The sequence below is a fragment of the Sinohyriopsis cumingii genome, chromosome 13 (genome assembly GCF_028554795.1).
Source record: "Sinohyriopsis cumingii isolate HCF-2022 chromosome 13, ASM2855479v2, whole genome shotgun sequence".
In the NCBI taxonomy this organism is placed as follows: Eukaryota; Metazoa; Mollusca; class Bivalvia; order Unionida; family Unionidae; genus Sinohyriopsis; species Sinohyriopsis cumingii.
In genome coordinates, this window is record NC_142973.1 from 67,173,194 (window position 1) to 67,192,013 (window position 18,820).

At 34.6% G+C, this 18,820-nt stretch overlaps 1 protein-coding gene across 2 annotated transcripts in view; it reads left to right on the forward strand.

The window, feature by feature from the left end:
* The window catches only part of LOC149785770 (patatin-like phospholipase domain-containing protein 2), a 34,779-nt gene extending 16,289 nt beyond the window's left edge, over nucleotides 1-18,490 (forward strand). The window contains exons 7-9 of one of the 2 annotated variants that reach the window (XM_089979672.1): nucleotides 222-341; nucleotides 3,348-3,435; nucleotides 7,577-7,733. In XM_089979672.1, coding sequence (XP_089835798.1) covers nucleotides 222-341; nucleotides 3,348-3,435; nucleotides 7,577-7,603 — 235 coding nt within the window. In that variant the 3' untranslated portion in view covers nucleotides 7,604-7,733. Of the gene's footprint in view, nucleotides 1-221; nucleotides 342-3,347; nucleotides 3,436-7,576 lie in introns of both variants that reach the window. The other variant, XM_089979671.1, reaches the window with a different exon arrangement.
* The last annotated feature ends 330 nt before the right edge of the window (nucleotides 18,491-18,820 follow it).

The window sequence follows — 18,820 nt, forward strand, 5'->3', positions numbered from 1 at the left end:
TAAAATATTTTTAAAGTTAGCAAGACAGTGCATATGACCAGGTAGAATGTTTAAAAATTAACACAAGAAAGTAAACTTGATTTACACAGTTTACAAAAAGAATAACATTTATAATATGCTGGATGAAATTTCTGCATTTCACAAGTAATTTTATATCTTGAAAAGATATTTAAAGGAAACATTGAAATAAATTTACAAACTAGATGCCATTGTTACTTCAGGTTCCTGCAGTATCTTCCTAGCCTGCCCCATGATGTACATCATTGCTGCAGAGAGCTTAGGGAAATCTGCCGAGCCGTGCAGGCGCACCTCCAGCACGAGAGGAAACGGTATACAGCTCGGTGAGAAGTAAAATATTTTTTCCAAAAATAGCTGTGAGCTATTCTATTTAAATAATCATCTCATTTCTGTTAATTAGCATTATAGTTTCCTATTATGTGATACTGTGTGACATCACTTTGTGCTTCACATAACAGTCCCTTTAGAAGCAGAAGGTCTATGCAATTTTTAGGTAAATACAGGCTAAGGCTTGAGATTATTCAGCCAGAAGACATTAGTTTTGTGTAGTCTGCCTATCACATTTACACTGAAATCTTGATATGTCAAAGACAATTAACCCTTTACCTCATGCAAGCGCCTTTGGACACCTCTACTCCATTCGCATGGAAGCACCTTTTGACGTCTCTACTCCATTCACATGGACGCGCCTTTTGACGCCTGCTGTACACATCAACCATTTTAAGCCGGTTTTCGTAGCACCACCTTAAGGGAAAATCCCCTATTAAATACTACATTCATTTCTGCGAATGACAATTTTGTCAGAACACGTGGTCACAGTTTATGTTCTGGTCGATATCGGCTATTTAAAGTAACCTGTTCATAATCTCCACTCTACAAACTGGAGGTCATGGATTTCATTCAGTACTTACGAAGTTTTCACGATTAGAATCACAACTCTGAAAGATTCAATAACTTGGGTAAAGGCTCTAATATTGATGTAGGCAGCAATTAGTTTTTATAAATTATCAAATTCAGATGACTTAGTGATGTAGACGCTGACAATAAACTTGTAAATTTCGAGTATGAGAAATGGCAGCTACGGTTGGTCACCCAGTCTCACTGACTTGACGGTGAATGAGTTCTCTCAAGATTTTAAAGCACATAAAAAATTCTTCCATGAAAAATAATTACACAACTATAATAATCAGACTTTACTCTTAAATTTTTTCACACATAATGGAAGTGTACCAAAAATGTAAAATAGTTAAAATTGCTGCTAAAAGTAACATACACTTCATTGCATAACATTTAACAGGCAGGCCTATGCGTATGGAGTCGAATAGGTAACAGGCTTTTTATTTATAGTGTGCTGCACTTGGTAACTATGCTCTATGAGGTAAAGGGTTAAACTAGATTAGAACAAATTTAATATTTTGATATCTTGCAAGATTAGGTTCTGTGAATGAGACCTTATTTTAAAGGTCACAGAATGTAACTGTGTTTAGTGGGTTCATCAGGTTGTAAGCCAGATATGTTAATATTGTTCGACCAAACTGGACCATTTTTAATATGCAGATACCTTAGGAGGGTTCCATGGTCTGTTGATGTTTTGGTGACCTGAACCCAGCTTTCAAGGGCACAGTGGCATTTAATTAGCTGGTTGGGGAGGTGGGGCGGTGTATCTGATGGTACTATCCTTGTATTATGTATATATGTGTTGTTTAACTGAGTGACCAAGCAGTGCTGGTTATTGCCAATTAAAATATTCATTCTGAAAATGTAAAGATAAAAAGTTGCAAAAATAAACCCTTCCAAATAAATGTAAACATATAGTACAAGAAGTTAAAAGATAAATGTCTGATTTAAGAGGTATATAAAATACAAGGATATACTACATAAAATAATCTTCAAGGTACACTGTCACTATTTGTTATACAACTTGCATTCCCTCAAGAAAGTACAAGATCTCTGGTGGTACATCATAAGTTTCTTAATTGAATTCACATAAAAACCACTATCAGCAACCCCTGTCAATTTTTTTAAGATGGCAACAATTCATGAAACTTACTCAGTTAATATTAAAAAGTTCATTAAAACCTTTTCAGAACAGTTTGAACTATGAAAATATCTCTATTAGAACCAATGGTTCAGCAAATTTATATTGATAAAAAACGAGTCATTTTCAGAATTTTTAGTCAGTGAAGGTTCCAGCAACAAAATTTAGGGGTTCCCATCCTTAGCATAGGGAATTTTTCATTGCAAAATTATTGTCTGGAGAAAATTTGGTGGTTTATAGTTCATAACATCCTGACCTTCTTCCCTCAGAATTTTTATTACAATTTATTTTCAGAAATCCATTTGTAGCAGATATTTTTTTAACCATAATTAGTTACATAATTTTGTTCTTGTTTCTCCAGAGAAGTTGCCTTTTTGAATAGTAGTGTGAGTAAAGGTTGCTGTTGTTCTGTTCATCATATATAATCTCCTTACATGTTGTAAGACAAGTCAGAATCGCACACAAGATTGATCTTGGTCTGCTAGATCCATATATGACATTACTTGTGATGCAGTGAAAAATAGCTCCTCATTAAAGAGTTAATACTTAACATTTGTCAAATTTTCATTGTAAGTACCTTTAAATAATATAAGTTGATCAGTTGATATGACTAAATCATGTATGTCATACCATCAAAATATGGTTATTATAGTTCTATTACATATCTACCACCTTGTTTGTCAACTTAAAAAACTTGACAAAAATTTCAACCAAAAAGGCAAAGTATATAAGGTAGGTATGGGTTTGAGATAATAAAAAAAAATGAGACAAACAAGAGCGCATTTTCTGCTACACGCATATAGTTCCATTACATCTCAGATAAAGTATGATATTCTTCAGATTTTACACTTTTGAATAGCGATTTTCTATGCCAATTCCTTCACCCCATATCATCACTAGGCAAGTATTATTGAATTTCATTTTGCACCATAATAATAACTGATATAACAAAATTCCTTTTATACCACACTCTGTAAGCTCATTGAAACGGGTATATATTCAGTCATGAAATAAGTGTTTGAACATCATGAATTTTCTGGAGGTATCTTACAAATGTTCCTTGATGTGGTGTGGGGTGGATATCGAAATGTAGTATGTAGGGGATAAAACTAAGATTAATTATGTACTACTTACCTGCTACTGATGGATTGCTGTCCTTTTCTAGGACTCTTTCGTCACTCCAAGCTAATTATTTCACTTCTCCAATTAGTTTTCGAGGACATGAGTTGGATATGTTCCAAGTCTGACTCTTTAGCCATAGCCAACATGGAATATCTTCCTCTTTTGACAGAAAACACTCAAAAAAACCGAGGAAAGAAGGAGGAAGGAGACACACACTCAGTCCACACAAAAGACAAACACTCAGTCAACCCAGTAAGGTACGTGCTTGACCTACAAGACATTAAAAGATGACAACAAAGGCAAAGTTTAATGAGTGATCTGTATATAGATGGATTCGAAGAAAAAAGAGAAAGATATTCCACACACATTGACTGTCACTAAGTAATTGGACTGGGAATGTTTTTAATTATGGCCCTCCGGTACTAATTGGAGGTAATAATTAGTTTGAACTGGGAACTAGGAAACCAGAAAAAAGAAAGCAAATCATTAGTAAATTGTATTACTGCTATTAAAAGTATAGGTTTTTAAACAGCTCGAAGACACCCTAAATATCCCTCAAACTCTTTAATGAATCACTGTCATCCCATGTTCACACACTCTGATACAAATCTTTTTTTTAAAAAGACAAACTGTTTTTTCAATGTTTGTTTCGCTTCCCACGTTGGTCATCGAAAGTGTCCAGGACTTGGCATGAAGTCATAAATTTTGCAACTGCCTCCTCTCCATCATCCATAATCAACATTTTCTACTTCAGGTTCATATTTTTCATCATCCTTCCTACTGTGTGACTCCCATTCTGATCTTGCTCAGTGTGTCTTTCTTGTTTTGCCATTTGCCATTATCGCTTACCTTATCCTTGAACATTATATTGGGAATGTCTAAAGTTGCTTGTTGCTCTTGTTTAAAGTGAATTTCTCATAGTTCACATCCTCTGTACATGTCACTTTAATATAATGACTCCATTTATCACTTGATACGTCTCTGAACCATGTCATCACACCTACCCTGTTCCTTTTCAGTAGTTGTACTGATACATGATGATGCATTGAAGCACTTTGACTTCTCTTATGACTTGAGCAAGCCTGGTCTGCCTGATTTCTTAAATACATTGCTGCTTTAGACATTTGTCCACAGCTGGTAAAGAATAAAACAATTGTTGCCCTACCCCCACCCCCAGTAAAAATATAGCAACTGTCCCATCTGGTAAAAAAAAAACTTTCTCCCCCCTCCCCTTTAAATTTAAACAGCTGTTTTTCGATAAATATGATCATCGACATATTATGCTTAGTTAATTCAAACAGGAGTTCCCTACAATCCTCCATCAGTATGAAAAGTAAATCTTGTTGCTGACGGTTCTAACAAATTTAACAATCTTGCTAAAAAAATTAAGCAATCTGATGTTGACAAGTTTCTTGTCATGTTTAGAGGTGTATCTGGCAGTTGCTTGTAGTTGTCAGAGAAGGATCTGATAAAGTTCAAGATATGACTCTTGCCACATACAATTAAATTCTAATAGTGTCCTGTAACCTTCATATAGAACATTTCTAAACACTGCAGCATCATACACATGACACTAAATTATGGTCGACTTCACTGATCTTAGTTTAAGGTTGGGATCAACAACTGTTTCCAATTTGAGCTAGAAACCATAAACATAAATAAACTTAAGCAGCTGTTTGAAAAATGGCAGTGAGTCTGTTACCACTGAAAATGCTGATGATAGAATTAATTTCATTAGTTGAGCAATGAGCTTCCCAGCTGTCTCCTGTTTTTGTAGGGTTTAACGCCATTTTTCAGGACAAGATAGGCTATACATGGCGGACAGTAAAAATGGTGGAGGAAGAACGGGCAAGCTACTGGCAAGCTTTCTTAAATAACCACATTAGCCACATCAGAGGGTCTAACCCACGCAGACAAAGGTGGGATGGCAGTGATCCATAACCGTGAGCGCTTTAGACCACTCGGACACTCGGGGGCCCCTAGCTGTCTCCTGCACAGTGGTTATCACCTGATTGTCAAAATATGTCAGAAATTCCATGTATAGTTTGCTCAATTAGCATGTCATTCCTACTCAGTAATTTAAAGAACATTATTATATAATGACCAACACCTCCATGACTCCAGTTTTGTTATATTCTTAATCATTGATGCTCAACATAATATAAATTATGGAAACCAAGACTCAACATAAACTGTGCTTAATTTTCTTGTCACCATTGGAGTCTTCCAAAATTTCATCAATCCAATTATTTAATAATCAGTTGTTTAGTTTTTCATTACTGGCCCTGCCATTCATTTGTAAAAGCAACTTCCTGAAGAGCTAGAGATGTATTGCAGAGTGCGCATTTCTCTGTCTTTGGTTGTTGGTGTCTGTTGGTATGCTTTTCTGCTAGATTTAACAAATGTTTTATTTAATGTGTTGTTGCAGTTTCGTGTGCTACACAATCAAACCAATTTTTATAACGTTACCACTATCTAATGTCACAGATGTGTTGAGTTTTTGTTTTGTTCCATAAAAGTTCAGTCATCAGTTTTGTATTCCACAAATGGAATGTAATGAAATATGTCTTTGTCAGAAAGTGGCCTTCGTTGACAGTTGTTTTCAGTTGGGAATATCAGATGTCCATAACTTGTGTCCGATGATATGTTTGCAAACAGTTTGGATGACAAATGAAACCTTTTCAGCTACAGCTCCATTGCTCAAGGGATCAATTGCAAATGATATCATTGTGTGTATCATTTGCAATTTTTGGTCGTCTTATATAGAAGAAGTTCTTGCAGTTTTAAGCATTTATTTTTGTTGCAGTTTTGACACTGAATTAAATCAAGTTCAATTCCTTTGTCTGATTAGCCATTTTATTTAGTATATGAGTTCTTAAACTTGTTGACTCATTCCTTTACATATCTTGCATCATTTTAGATGGGGTTTTTTTTCTTCATGTCTCACTCTCCAATAACAGTTGCAGCTTTCTTGATTTTGTATTTTTCAGAAATAGAATTATTTAAAGTTTTAATGAATTAAACATCTTTTGATTTTGTTGCAGTTATGCTTCTGTTTCTTTTTAAAGTCTCTCGTTTCTTTAGTGATTGTTCACACTCTCATAATAAGTGAAAGTTATTCTTTGCGATCTCTTCTTTTTTTATTTACATTTTTCACTAAAAGTCATTCCATGTGTTCACATTTAAATTTAATTCGACTATGCAAATATAGATTGAATTTCATATGACAATTCCTATTTCTACTTGAGATTGATTTGTCAGATTTCTTTGCGGTTCATAGGTCAGATATAGTTTTGAAGAGCCCCGAGTGGTCTAAAGCGCTCTCCGTTATGGATCACTGCCATCTCACCTCTGTCTGCATGGGTTCGAGTCTAGGATTCGGCCAATGTGGGTATGTGAGAAAGCTTGCCAGTAGCTTCTTGTGGGTCGGTGGTTCTTCCCAGTGTTTTCCCAGGTTCTTCCTCCACCATTTATACTGGCCGCCATGTATAGCCTGTTGTGTGCTGAAAAATGGCGTTAAACCACACAACATCAACAAGCCTGCAACTCTTTTCCCTTGGCATAATTTCTTTTTCTGTTCACACAGTCTGGTAAGTTTTGTTGCCAAAGATTTTTGATTCACTTTAGTGAATCTTTGGTCCAGCTTTAGAACCACATTATTAATTCAACTTGATGTTCAGATGACTGATTAGCGTTTTGTGGCCTTGAGCAAATTTTCATGGTTACAGAATGACATTCCTGATGTATTTTGGGTAGGTTAGGAAGACCTACTTAGCATATAAGCAAGATGTCTTTAGAACAGAACTTGACCGTACTGGGTATTTAAATGACTTCAGAAAGATCCCAATATCTTTTCAGGTCACCATGATCTAATTTTCAGGGTCAGACAACTTTTGAATTTATGTTGATTTCATTCATAACATTCTATATTTACCATTATCTCAGAAAACTTTGATTCTTTTAAACCTCTTTAAAACTAGCCTGTCCATAATGGGCAAATTTAAGTGGTCCCATGTGTATCCTTATTCACATCAAAGATGGCATCATTTGTAGCTTTCAGATATCTTGCTGTATATATTCACTTTTATGTTAAGTCCAACTGCAAATTGCACAGACTCAGATCTGTTGTCACATAATATGCTGGCAGATCTGGGTTTGTGCAGTTTGTTATGGATAATCGGTAGAACAAACAACATAAACTCTGATCTGCAGATTATGTTACTAAGCTATTTACATGTGTATATGTTGCAGTCTTCATGCTAAGTCTACCTGGACACCTCAGAGATCAAAATCACTGGACATAAAATAGCAAAATTGTGTTAATTTTATGTTTGCAATATCATTGGTGGGTCAAGGGGATCAACTGTTTTTCTGATGGCTATTATTAATTTATTTTAGGTTTTCTTGTCAACTGGCTATTACTGAAGTGGACTTCAACAATGCGCAGCGATCAGCTTCAGGTTTGTCAGGTCAAATTGAGCCTCAGCCTCAGCCTCTCTTGCCAACAGTACGAAATCTTAACATTGGTTTTGCTGTGGACTTTGACACACATGTGCAGGATGCTGCAAAATCACAATCTCAATTGGATGGAAAGCTTGACCGTTTCAAAATAAGTCATATTCAGCTTCAGTCCAGCAGGTCGAGGCAAAATACTTTGGTGCAAACTGACCCCAAGCATGTGCCCAGTGCTGGCTTTAATGTCCCATGCACGCAGATATTTGACACATTTGATCAGTGTCTACGTGTCTCGAATCAGATGGACTCTGTGTTGTCGTATTATTATCGTGATGAGAATAACAGGCAGTGCATTAATTTTGAAGAGATTTTTAGTCTGGATAACACGGAATTAAATATCCCATCTCCAGAAACTGACCAGGGTTCTGGTACTTTGGATAATATTTCAGAGCTTTCCTGGGACAGTTTGGCAGATGTACAGCCAAACTTTCAGACAGACTTGGAAGAGTTCATTGAAACCACAATGGCTATATCAAGTGACCAAGAGAAAGAACAATAACTCTTTACATTATAATACTGTGCCAAATTTACTATGGGAATTTTTGCTTCTGGATGAAGTATGATGCCCATTAAAATGTGATTTCATTTGAATGGGCTATCAACTGCCTACACTGAACAAAACAAATTATTTTGCTATTTTCCACATGTGCAGTGCAAGGAATATAATTTAGCAGCCATGGTAACAAATTGAGTGTAATACTGCAATGATGTGGTGGAGGGACACCATAAACTGTTGTATTTTTTACTTTATAATTATTGGTCTAGAACTGGCTAGGTAGCAGATATATGGTAATGTTTCTGACTTCTGCATCACTTTTGGCATGTAATTTGGAGAACAGTGGCTTCCAACTAGCTCAAAAAAAGTTGGATTGTAAAGATTGATTGTATATTTATTATCCATTATCTGTTTGATTGCAATTAGATAACATGTACTGATTTTGTAGCAGATTTAAAGGCAGTACAATGTCACAGAAAATATTGTAATGCCAATATGTATCAATATAATTTTATATCTTTAGTATTTATTACAGAATCTTAAATTGGTTAATTTTTTTCTGTTTATATAAATTGGGCACCATTGTTTTACAAGGTTATTTTTCCTGGGTGATTATTATACAGTTGTTTGTAATCATGGATCATAACCAGATCACTTGTATAATTTTATCTTCTATTTTCTCCCCCCTCCTTTGACAAAGTTATTTTATTCATTGACCCCAGTTATTTTTCCACCTCATCCAGTTTCTTAGCAATAGAAAATACCTTTTTGATTTTGAAATATCTTGTGAATTGTTGCATTTTCAATAAGTATTGTATAAATTAATCAAAGAAATGGAGAATTGCCATAAAACTTTACACACATTCATCGAAAGGAGCTTAGTCGGTCCTTAATAAATATTTTGCTGCTTGGACATCCAATATGACTGTCACTGTAGCTATCATGAAAACTTGTTATTGCTACTACTTCTGAACAAAAACTCTTTATCAACATGGGGTTTTCATCAGAAGACATTTTTTTTTATTTCTGTTTGTTATTAAATGAATATGGCACAGATCGGACTATAATATGGCTACTATGGCAGCTCTTAAAAATGTTTTCACTACTCCTGGATGCATGAATATATTAACATGGGGGTTTTCACCAAAAGACTTATATTTGATGCCAATGTGACATCCACAATGGCTACCACAGCAGCCATCTTGAAAAGCTCATTTTCACTACTAATCCTAATTGGAAAGTCATATTGCTCAAGAATATCAGATGTGATTTCAATATCCATCATTTAAGAAAAACAAACTCTTATCTAGGATTCCAGGGAATTGTTTTTAGCCCAGAAAGCATTATTCCCTTCAAGGGTCTCTTGCTTCCTTAATTATTACCACTTTTAAATCAAATGCAACTAATGGCAGTGATCCCCAGTTCAAAACCTGGCTTCAGATTTTGGCAACATATTAAGAAATTTTTAAATGTAGTAATAGATTTAATAAATTTCAAGTGTCCATTTGATTGTCTTGTTGCTTAAGATTTATATCATAAGTTTATGTTCAGACTTGCTTCTAGATGCGGGTATTTGATATTCACAATACTAGATTGACAACTAGTATTTAAAATTTGTGATGTTCACATGGAATTAATTCTACCACCATTTTTATTTCCTGTTACAGTTGGGTACATAACCTATTTTTTACTGACATTTTTTTGTCTTATTTCTTCAAGAGTGTGTGATTGTGTTTACTACTTTATTTCTGCTTCTATCCAAAGTCCTTAAATACACACTATTCATGTATATAATTGGTCATGTATATAATTGATGATGTTTATGATTGATCGTTTTTTTAAATAATTGAGTCATGTTCAGTATATAGCAAGGCAGATCTTGCCATAAATAGATTTTGGTTTTATTTACCTATGCTACCTCAGTTTTATTTTCTATACATTTCCATATCTTTTTATAGTATGCAGGAAATACATTTTAGGGATAAAATAAATCTTTAATCTATGTCATGTTGTATGTTTCACTATTGTTTCCAGTCTTATATGTACAGTTACTGTCTTATTGGCTTATTATGGTAGTTAATAAATATCCAGTTCACTCTAAATATTACCTACATGGGGGCAGGAAGTACTCTGTATACACTAGTATTGTGTGTACCTATTTGAGAAAAGTATGGAACCAGACTGGCCCTCATAAATCAGGTTTTGCGCTGATGTAAAGTGTCTACATTTTTAAAACATGTGTTTTATAAAAAAAAACATTCTACACTTATTTTATATATGATTTTAATCTAACAGCATACCTTGATCTGCCAGTGCAATATGAAATGGCTAAAGGTTCCACAGGTTAGACAATAGTCTAAAACTTAACATTTTTTGGAAGAGTCAGTGATATTTTTGATGAGTCAGGGAAATTAAATTTTATTGAAGAGTCAGGGAATTATATACGCACATAGAAGACTTAATATGGGTGTGTGAGTAATTTTATGCAGTGTGCATGGCAAGCATTGTTTTCTTATCTCTAATGAGTGCAGATGAAGATTCACATGTGAATGGCTAGCATTGTTTTCTTATCTCTAATGAGTGCAGATGAAAATGTCACATGAATGGCTAGCATTGTTTTCTTAGCTCTAATGAGTGCGTATGAAAATGTCACATATGAATGACTAGCATTGTTTTCTTATCTCTAATGAGTGCAGATTTAAATGTGTCCCATACTACCAATGGCTAACATTGTTTTCTTTCTCTAATGAGTGCAGATTAAAATGTGTCCTATATTACCAATGGCTAGCATCGTTTTCTTATGTTTAATGAGTGCAGATGAAAACTTGCTATGTAATGAGTGGTATGGCTCTTTCAGATTTAAAAAATTGGCAGTGGGCTTATCATGGAATGTTTTCCTAATTACTGACATTTTTTTAAAGTGAGATGATGGTGGTTTTGACATGATACAGGGACAAATCATTTTGAGGAATGCAGTTGATTCCTTTGTTTTGTATCTTCAGCAGTGGAAAGTGTGTGTGCATCTGTGTTTGACATGAAAATTTGTGGTCAGAGAAAATTTGTATTTTGTGGTGGAAAAGTCTTGGAATTTTGATTCCGTTAATCTTTGAGAATCCTGATGACAGACTCAGAAATATGTTAGCTATTGGGTACTCAACAGAATTTGACCCAGATTTACAGTGTTCTGACTAAAAGCTAAAATGTATAATGTAGACCAAATTTACACAAAAAATATTACTGAACAGAATTTGACCAACTTTGACACAAATCATCCCTGGATGGGGTTCTTTCAGTATCGAGCAGCAATGTTGATGTGCCATGAAATATGGATGAAAATTCAGAAACTAAAAAGTCACTGATACAGTTGTTGCGATGGCAATGGAAAAAGAATTCCACATGAAGCATCCTATAGACCCAGATTTCTTGTCCAACTGCTCTTGCATTTTATAGGCACGTGTCAACCTGATGTGCAATGAGCCTCTTATTTACAGTATTCTAGTACTATTTGGTCCTGTTTTGGTCATAAAAGTTATTATGTTTTTTATTTTAGAAGTGATTGTTATCAGAAATAATGTTTACAATTAATCTTTTGATACTCATCATGTTAACTAGTGTTGGGGTCAAGAAAAAACGAAATAATTTTTTTGGGGAGGCAGGCTTGTATTTAATACTATATCAGTGTGGTGTTTTATTCTATCATCAAGAAACTTGCATGGAAGCATCTGGTATTGTTATAGGCCACCATACAGTAATTAGGCCACTGTTACCTACTTTTCATTTTGAATGATTTTGGTCTTTTTTTTATTTCATTATATGTTGGCAAGTATTAGTGCCAGTGTGGTCAAATTTTCGGTGTTAAAGAGTGTGCTTCTCCCATCTTTAAGATCATTTTAGCCTAGTTTTACACATTGCAAAAATCTTGGAAAATGCTGTTTGTTTGAATATGTTGACTTATGTTGCCTTGGCTGTAACTGAACTATATAATAGGAAGCATTGTGAGAAATACTACACTTCCATACAATAAATAAGTTACCATGACCTAATTTTGGCTTGACTATTCAAAGATGTTGTGCAGTCAATATTGTGTCCATCTTATGCTAATGCCATCATAAAGAAACCCAGAAGTTCATTTTCATATCTATTTTATATTTGCACATTTATGGATACAATCTCAAGTCATGTCCACTTGTCTGTCTGTCTGTCTGTTCACATGTCCATTTGTACATAATTGATTGTTTGTGAAAAACTTTATGTTAATATAAATCAACATTTAGCAAGTTGTAGCTCTTAAACAATAGCTCATGTTCAGCAAACAATGCCTGTAATATGAACTTGTATGCTAATGTAATTTTGTGTGTAACCATATTTTGCAGCTTTTTATATTTAGTTATTTCATATTGTCATGCAATGCTCTCCTCCAAGAGTTCCTATTTGGTTTTGGCTAGACCCAGAAATTAGTATACAGAAATATTGGACACAGTATCAGTGTTTTGTGTATTAAAGACATGGGCACATTTCACATGTTTTGCAACACAACTGTAATTAATGAGGTGACTTTACAATCTCATTGGCTGAGCTTGTCAACACTTTAGTGACTCTAAATGGCTGAGCTTGTCAACACTTTAGTGACTGGCTGGCTGAGTTTGTCAACACTGTAGTGACTGGCTGATAAAACTTGGTTAACAGGATTTGACCTAAAAGGATGCAAGTTCAAATCTTACCATTGAATCAGCTTGGGTTGGCTGTCCTTGGGCAAGACACTTCACTCCACTTGCTAAGGTACTGATAACTTACTGGCTTTTCTGTGCCATAAAATGCCAAACCAAACCAAAATAAGATACCATATTTTCCTGCATATAAGTCAATGCGGAGTATACGTCGAATTCGCTAATTTTGTAAATTTTCCATCCTTTGTCCATATATAAGTCGATTCAGAGTATAAGACTAGGCCAGGTCAATAACTTAGCTTCATATTTTACACTAGTAACTATCGGTTTCATGAATATTAATGGTATCACTGTATGATATTCCATATTACCGGAAATCGTGACATTGCATCACTGATGCTAACATGCTTGTGATTTTACTCCTGTACAAGGCACTGCTATATTTCATTAGCAATTGGCACAGCTGAATAAACAGTCCATGCTTGTTTTAATTATGATATCCATTGCAACAAGAGCCACATGGCTGTGCATGCTATGTACATGTTAAAGGTCTAAAGCTTTAACCTGATTATTCCAGTTGAAACCAGTCTTGAGTACAGGAATCAACAGATAAACTCAGTGAGGCTAACACTAGGGAAATGAGGCTATCCATAGGGAAATTAGAAATGTGAGGAAAATTAAGAGACAGAAAACAGAAAAGTTACAAACGAAAAATAAATATATATAATTTTTATTGTACTTTAACATATTTGTGAAATGCAGTATAAGATTTACGCAAATGAACACTTTTATAATACATATTATTTAACATGTTAATTATAATTGAAAGCACATCATTTTATTACTTGCAGTAGAACTGTTCCACATTCTAATTAAGAAAATAATGATTAAGAGTCCACTTAATCATCGCCAGCATCCGAAAATCCCTTGAAGTCTTCGTCTTCAGTATCAGAATGAAAAATGGCAGCTATCTCAGGGCTTAGACTTAGATCATTGGAAATGTTCTCATTATCATCTGTCTCCCTCTCATCATCCTCATCTGGCTTCTCTATCCCGCTGACAGTTTCTGCTTTAGCAAAGCCATTCACAATAGCCAATTCAGAAACCTAGTCCCATGCATCCTTAACCTAATGTGAAACCTGACAATATGTATACATCCCATGTTTGTGAAGCTGTGCTGGCCTGCTGCCATCCAGTGTTCTGAGGCTCAGCTATGAAACAGCGATTAATGGAAATGTCTAATGGTTGTAATAACTTTGTCATACCACCTGGGATGATGCCTAACGATGACTTCTTGGTTTCAGTCTTAACCTTTGTCACAGCACTGATGTGTGCATGCATATAATCCATAATGGGTATGGGCTTCTTAGTGAGGAAAACTCCATCAACTCGATGTGCAGAACACCTATCAAACCACTTCCCCATCATGTTATTGTCCATCCATCCTTTTGGATTTACTTCAGTCATTCCACTGGGTAATTTCTCCTTTGGCATTGTTTTTCTTTTAAAAATCAGCATTGGTGACAACTTTCTGCCATGAGAGAATTACAGTGAAGTTTGACCTCTTATGACCTGTTGTCCTAATAGTAACACTCTTAATCCTTTAAGCTCAGCTGTTCTGTTCACTGGAATGTCAAATGTTAATGGCACTTCATCCATGTTTATCACATTAGTCATTTCCAAATTGTCAGTCTTAATCTTGTCTTGGACATACTCAATGGAAATTGCTCAATTTTTCCAGAAAGTCTACTGGTAGTTAATGTGCCATAGTAGTGCATTGTCTTATAATGAGTCCCCTTCTTTGCATGAGCCTATAACACCATGACACACTTCCACTGAAAATTTAAATTCCTAATTCAGTTGCAGTTTCCTTTGCCTTGAGTCTAATATCAGTAGAGTTCATTCCACAACATGCAGCACATTGTGTCAAGACATACTCTTCTAATTTATCCTCTATATTAATCCTTCTTGTTTTGCAGCCCCGATTTGCTTTCTTTGGGTTTTTTGTAGCACATAATGCAACCCTAGCTTTACACCAATCCCAGACACATTTTTCACTTAAACCATATTTCCTGTGAGCAGCCATATTCACACCTTTCTCTTCCGTAAACTTTACAACTTCCAGCTTGAAATCCACGGTGTAAGACTTGTGTGATTTGATGGGAGGCATTGTGAGATGAGTTATATGATTTGTACAGGGATATTTATATGAATGATTATGACAAAAGTTTGATCAAAATTTACCTAACTCCTTTAAAATGTGCATAAAATGTTCATATCGCAATGAAAACAATGCCCATGGATAAATTCATTAATTACATCCAGATAAGGGCGTGGGCATCATTTCCTGTGGGTCTTATTCCACTTGGTATTAAAATCGGGTAGCGTAATTGATGCGGATTAATGATGAACAATAGGGTACCAGCAATACAGTAACTAGTATTGGTAGCCAAAGCCAGTATCAGGGTTTAAACATTTGCAGCAACTGGCTTTGATTGTTGTTGGAAACCAAAGACCAATTTATCAACTACTGTTATAATCAAAGAGAGATACCAAAACAACAGCTGGTTAAGAATGAATGTAGGTGATGTGTTGACATTATAATTTGTTTTAAACTTAAATGCGAAACTAAAAATGGATTATTGATGATCTGTGAGTAGTCCATCTATATATCTGATTTTAGTTTAGTTTAAACCATATTTATTTGAGAAACTTTGTCAGATACAATTATAAACATATGATTTGGGGAATTCAATAGAAAGCATAATCTACAGTATTATAAATAATCATAAAACGCTTGAGTTATTATGGATTACATCCCTTTGTAGGATCAATTAGATCAATGAAAAAGCTATGTCGGGAACCGCCCGTATGTGTCCAACAGTATACTGGATAATCAAATATCAATGAACCAGTTACTAAAAGGAATAAGGTATGGTTAAAGATGCCGAATAAAACAAAATTATTTCATATCTTTTTTTAGGAACAAACAATATACTTTGGTACAGTACACTATAGAGTATAGACCGTAAGTGTGCTATGCAGCCAGGGTGAATTTTTTACCGGTAATTTGTTTTCTTTTATTTCATGTTTGAGAAATAAGAAAATACACGCAGAATGCAAACTAAATGATGACAAAACTTATAAATACAAAAAGTAGTCATATTAGTTTATAACAATTTACTGACATAGTAATTTAACAAGAATTTGTACTTCTATGTGATTTAACAAGAATTTGTACTTCTGTGTGACCTGTTTTCGATTATGCCGATTATAAAGCAATTTGAATAGCATACTGGTTACTGTAATCCATATATAAGTTGATGCAGTTTCAATGACACAATCCATATATAAGTCAGTTCAGAATATAAGACGAAAACCTGATTTTCAAGTCCAAAAGTATCGACTTGTAGGCTGGAAAATATGGTATGTAGTGTTTTATTATGAGCCAGATCTATACATATTAATAAGCAGAACTTAGATGTAATTGGCTGTGCTGGTTGCCACTAAGAGACTATTTCTGATTTTAATCAGACTTGGTAAATAGCCTCATATGATGAATGTGTTTTATTTTTATTTTGAGGAAGACCTATCAATATTTATGATGTGGTCTTGCATATGATTGAAGTTTTTTTACTGTTTCACTGACTATTTTTTAACAAGATTTTTATCAAATTTAGTGATGAAGCCAGTAATCATGATTTTGGTATTGGACAAAAGACCAGTAAAGCTAAATAAAATCGCATGAAAAATATATAGTCTTCAGAGATGTAACAAGCTATGCCAATCAAATAATAGTGTTTATATGTGTAGATCTCACTTGTTTTAGAACCCATCTCTGACTAATAATTACCAGGATGGAAATAAAATCTGATTCAGACTCCATTGTAGTTACAGTTTAGCAAGTCTGATCCCTTATGAGATGATCTGTTGTCCATTGTCCATCCATTAGCACAAGTTGGTTATCACTACTGAGCTACCTGGAGGATTACATGAAACTTTGCACACATATTCATCCCACGGTCTATTTTGTTCCAATTGAAAATGGTGCAGCTTGGGCATCCAATATGGCCTCCACAATGACCATCTTCAAAATATTTATTGCTATTTTGACTCCTCCTGAATTGATGGTTATATCAACGTGAGGTTTTCACTGAAATACTTCTTTTGATATCTAATTTGTCACAAATGAAAATGATGCCATTCTAACATTCAGAATTAAAAAAATTCCGTTCTAACATCAGTATGATCACCAATTTGAGGATCCAATTATGGCTACTCATTCCGAATGAATGGGCATATCAGCATAGAATTTTCACTAAAAGGCTTCCTGTGATGTCTGGTTGGACTTCATGGTGCTTATCTGATGTCAAATATGGCCATCATAGTTGCCATCTTGAAAATCTTGTTATTACTGCTTCTGAATGGAAACTCATGTTATTTTCACGCAGAAAAAGTTTTCATGATGTATATAGTTGGTCTAAAATGAAAACGTCATCAATCTGAACAAAACTTTAGCTGTATTGAAACTGTTATCACTTCTCCTGAATGGATGGTTGTATCAACATGGGTGTTTTATTAAACATCTCGTCATGTCCATTTGGTCCTATTGGTGTCATTCAGACATTCAATATACCTGCCACAATGGCAATCTTGAAAATCTTGTGATCACTATTTGTTCTGAAAGAGTGGTCGTATCAGCATGGTCTTTTCATTGAAATACTTATAATGGTAGTTGGTCATAAATGTAAATGGTGCTGATCAAACTTCAGATATGACTGCCACAATGAACATCTTGAGAATCTTGTCTTAGCCACTTCTATTAGATCTCTGGTCATATCGCTTGTGTGCTTTCACCAGAAACTTGTAGTTGGTATTAAATAGAAATGGTGCCAATCTAATATTGAATATGGCCACAATGATGTCCCTCTTCAAAATTTTGCCATCGTTGCTCCTACAAAACGGAAAGTCACATCATCGTGGGGATTCCACTAGAAGACTTCCTATCAACACTTGTTGGGCCTAAGTGAAAATGGTGCCATATTGACAGCTAATATCACATCAGCTAATTTGAGACTCTTGTTATCACTGTATAACAAACATGGTTTCAACATTCTGCAGTTAAAAGGAAGAAATGGTCTTATCTTGAATTTTTGGAAATTCTTTTCAGCCAGTAAACAGTCAGTCCCTTTAAGGTTTTTTTTCTTTGGTAAATAAATTTATATCATCATGATTCTTGGATGACTTCTGTTATGAGCAAGAAGCAATGCACATTAAGCACTGGAAGAAATTATTGCATAAAGATACTTAGCATTGCAGATTTCTTGGCCAGCTGCTCTTGTATTTGGGCATTAGATAATTGTGAGCTCAGTAATCTCAGTTTCACTTTGGCCTTTTGTTTTATCAATGCAGTTTAGGTAAAGGTCGGTAGTGTTTCTAAAAAGTGCAGTTGTCCAGATACAGTGCACATCTGTGTAAGGCTTGCTTGTTTGTATTGACATGTATGTACTTAATTTAATAATATAAAGTGTAGTTTACTTTATTCTTTGTTTACCATTCTTTCTTAGTTTACATGTATTTTATCATTTATTATTTCCTCTTCAATTTTAAATAAATAAACGTAAAATTGTCATATTTCACTTTTTATTTCTTGTTTTAAACAAACTTTGCATATGTGTAAAGGAACATAGCATATGTATAAATTATGTATGCCCTCTTGAACAAAGTTTTGATGAATCATTTTGCCAGTTCATTTGTGTTAAGCTTGCTTGGCTTGCCAGATAAGCTTATGGTAAGGTCATGCATCATCTGTTGTTAGTTGGTGGTATTTGTATATAGCATCCTGTATATTTGTATATAGCATCCTGGCATGATGACTTTTCAGATGCCGCTTCACCATCAACCACTTTTATTCAAATAGACAATTGTTAAATGCCTTCAAACAGCCGACATAATTTGGGTAGA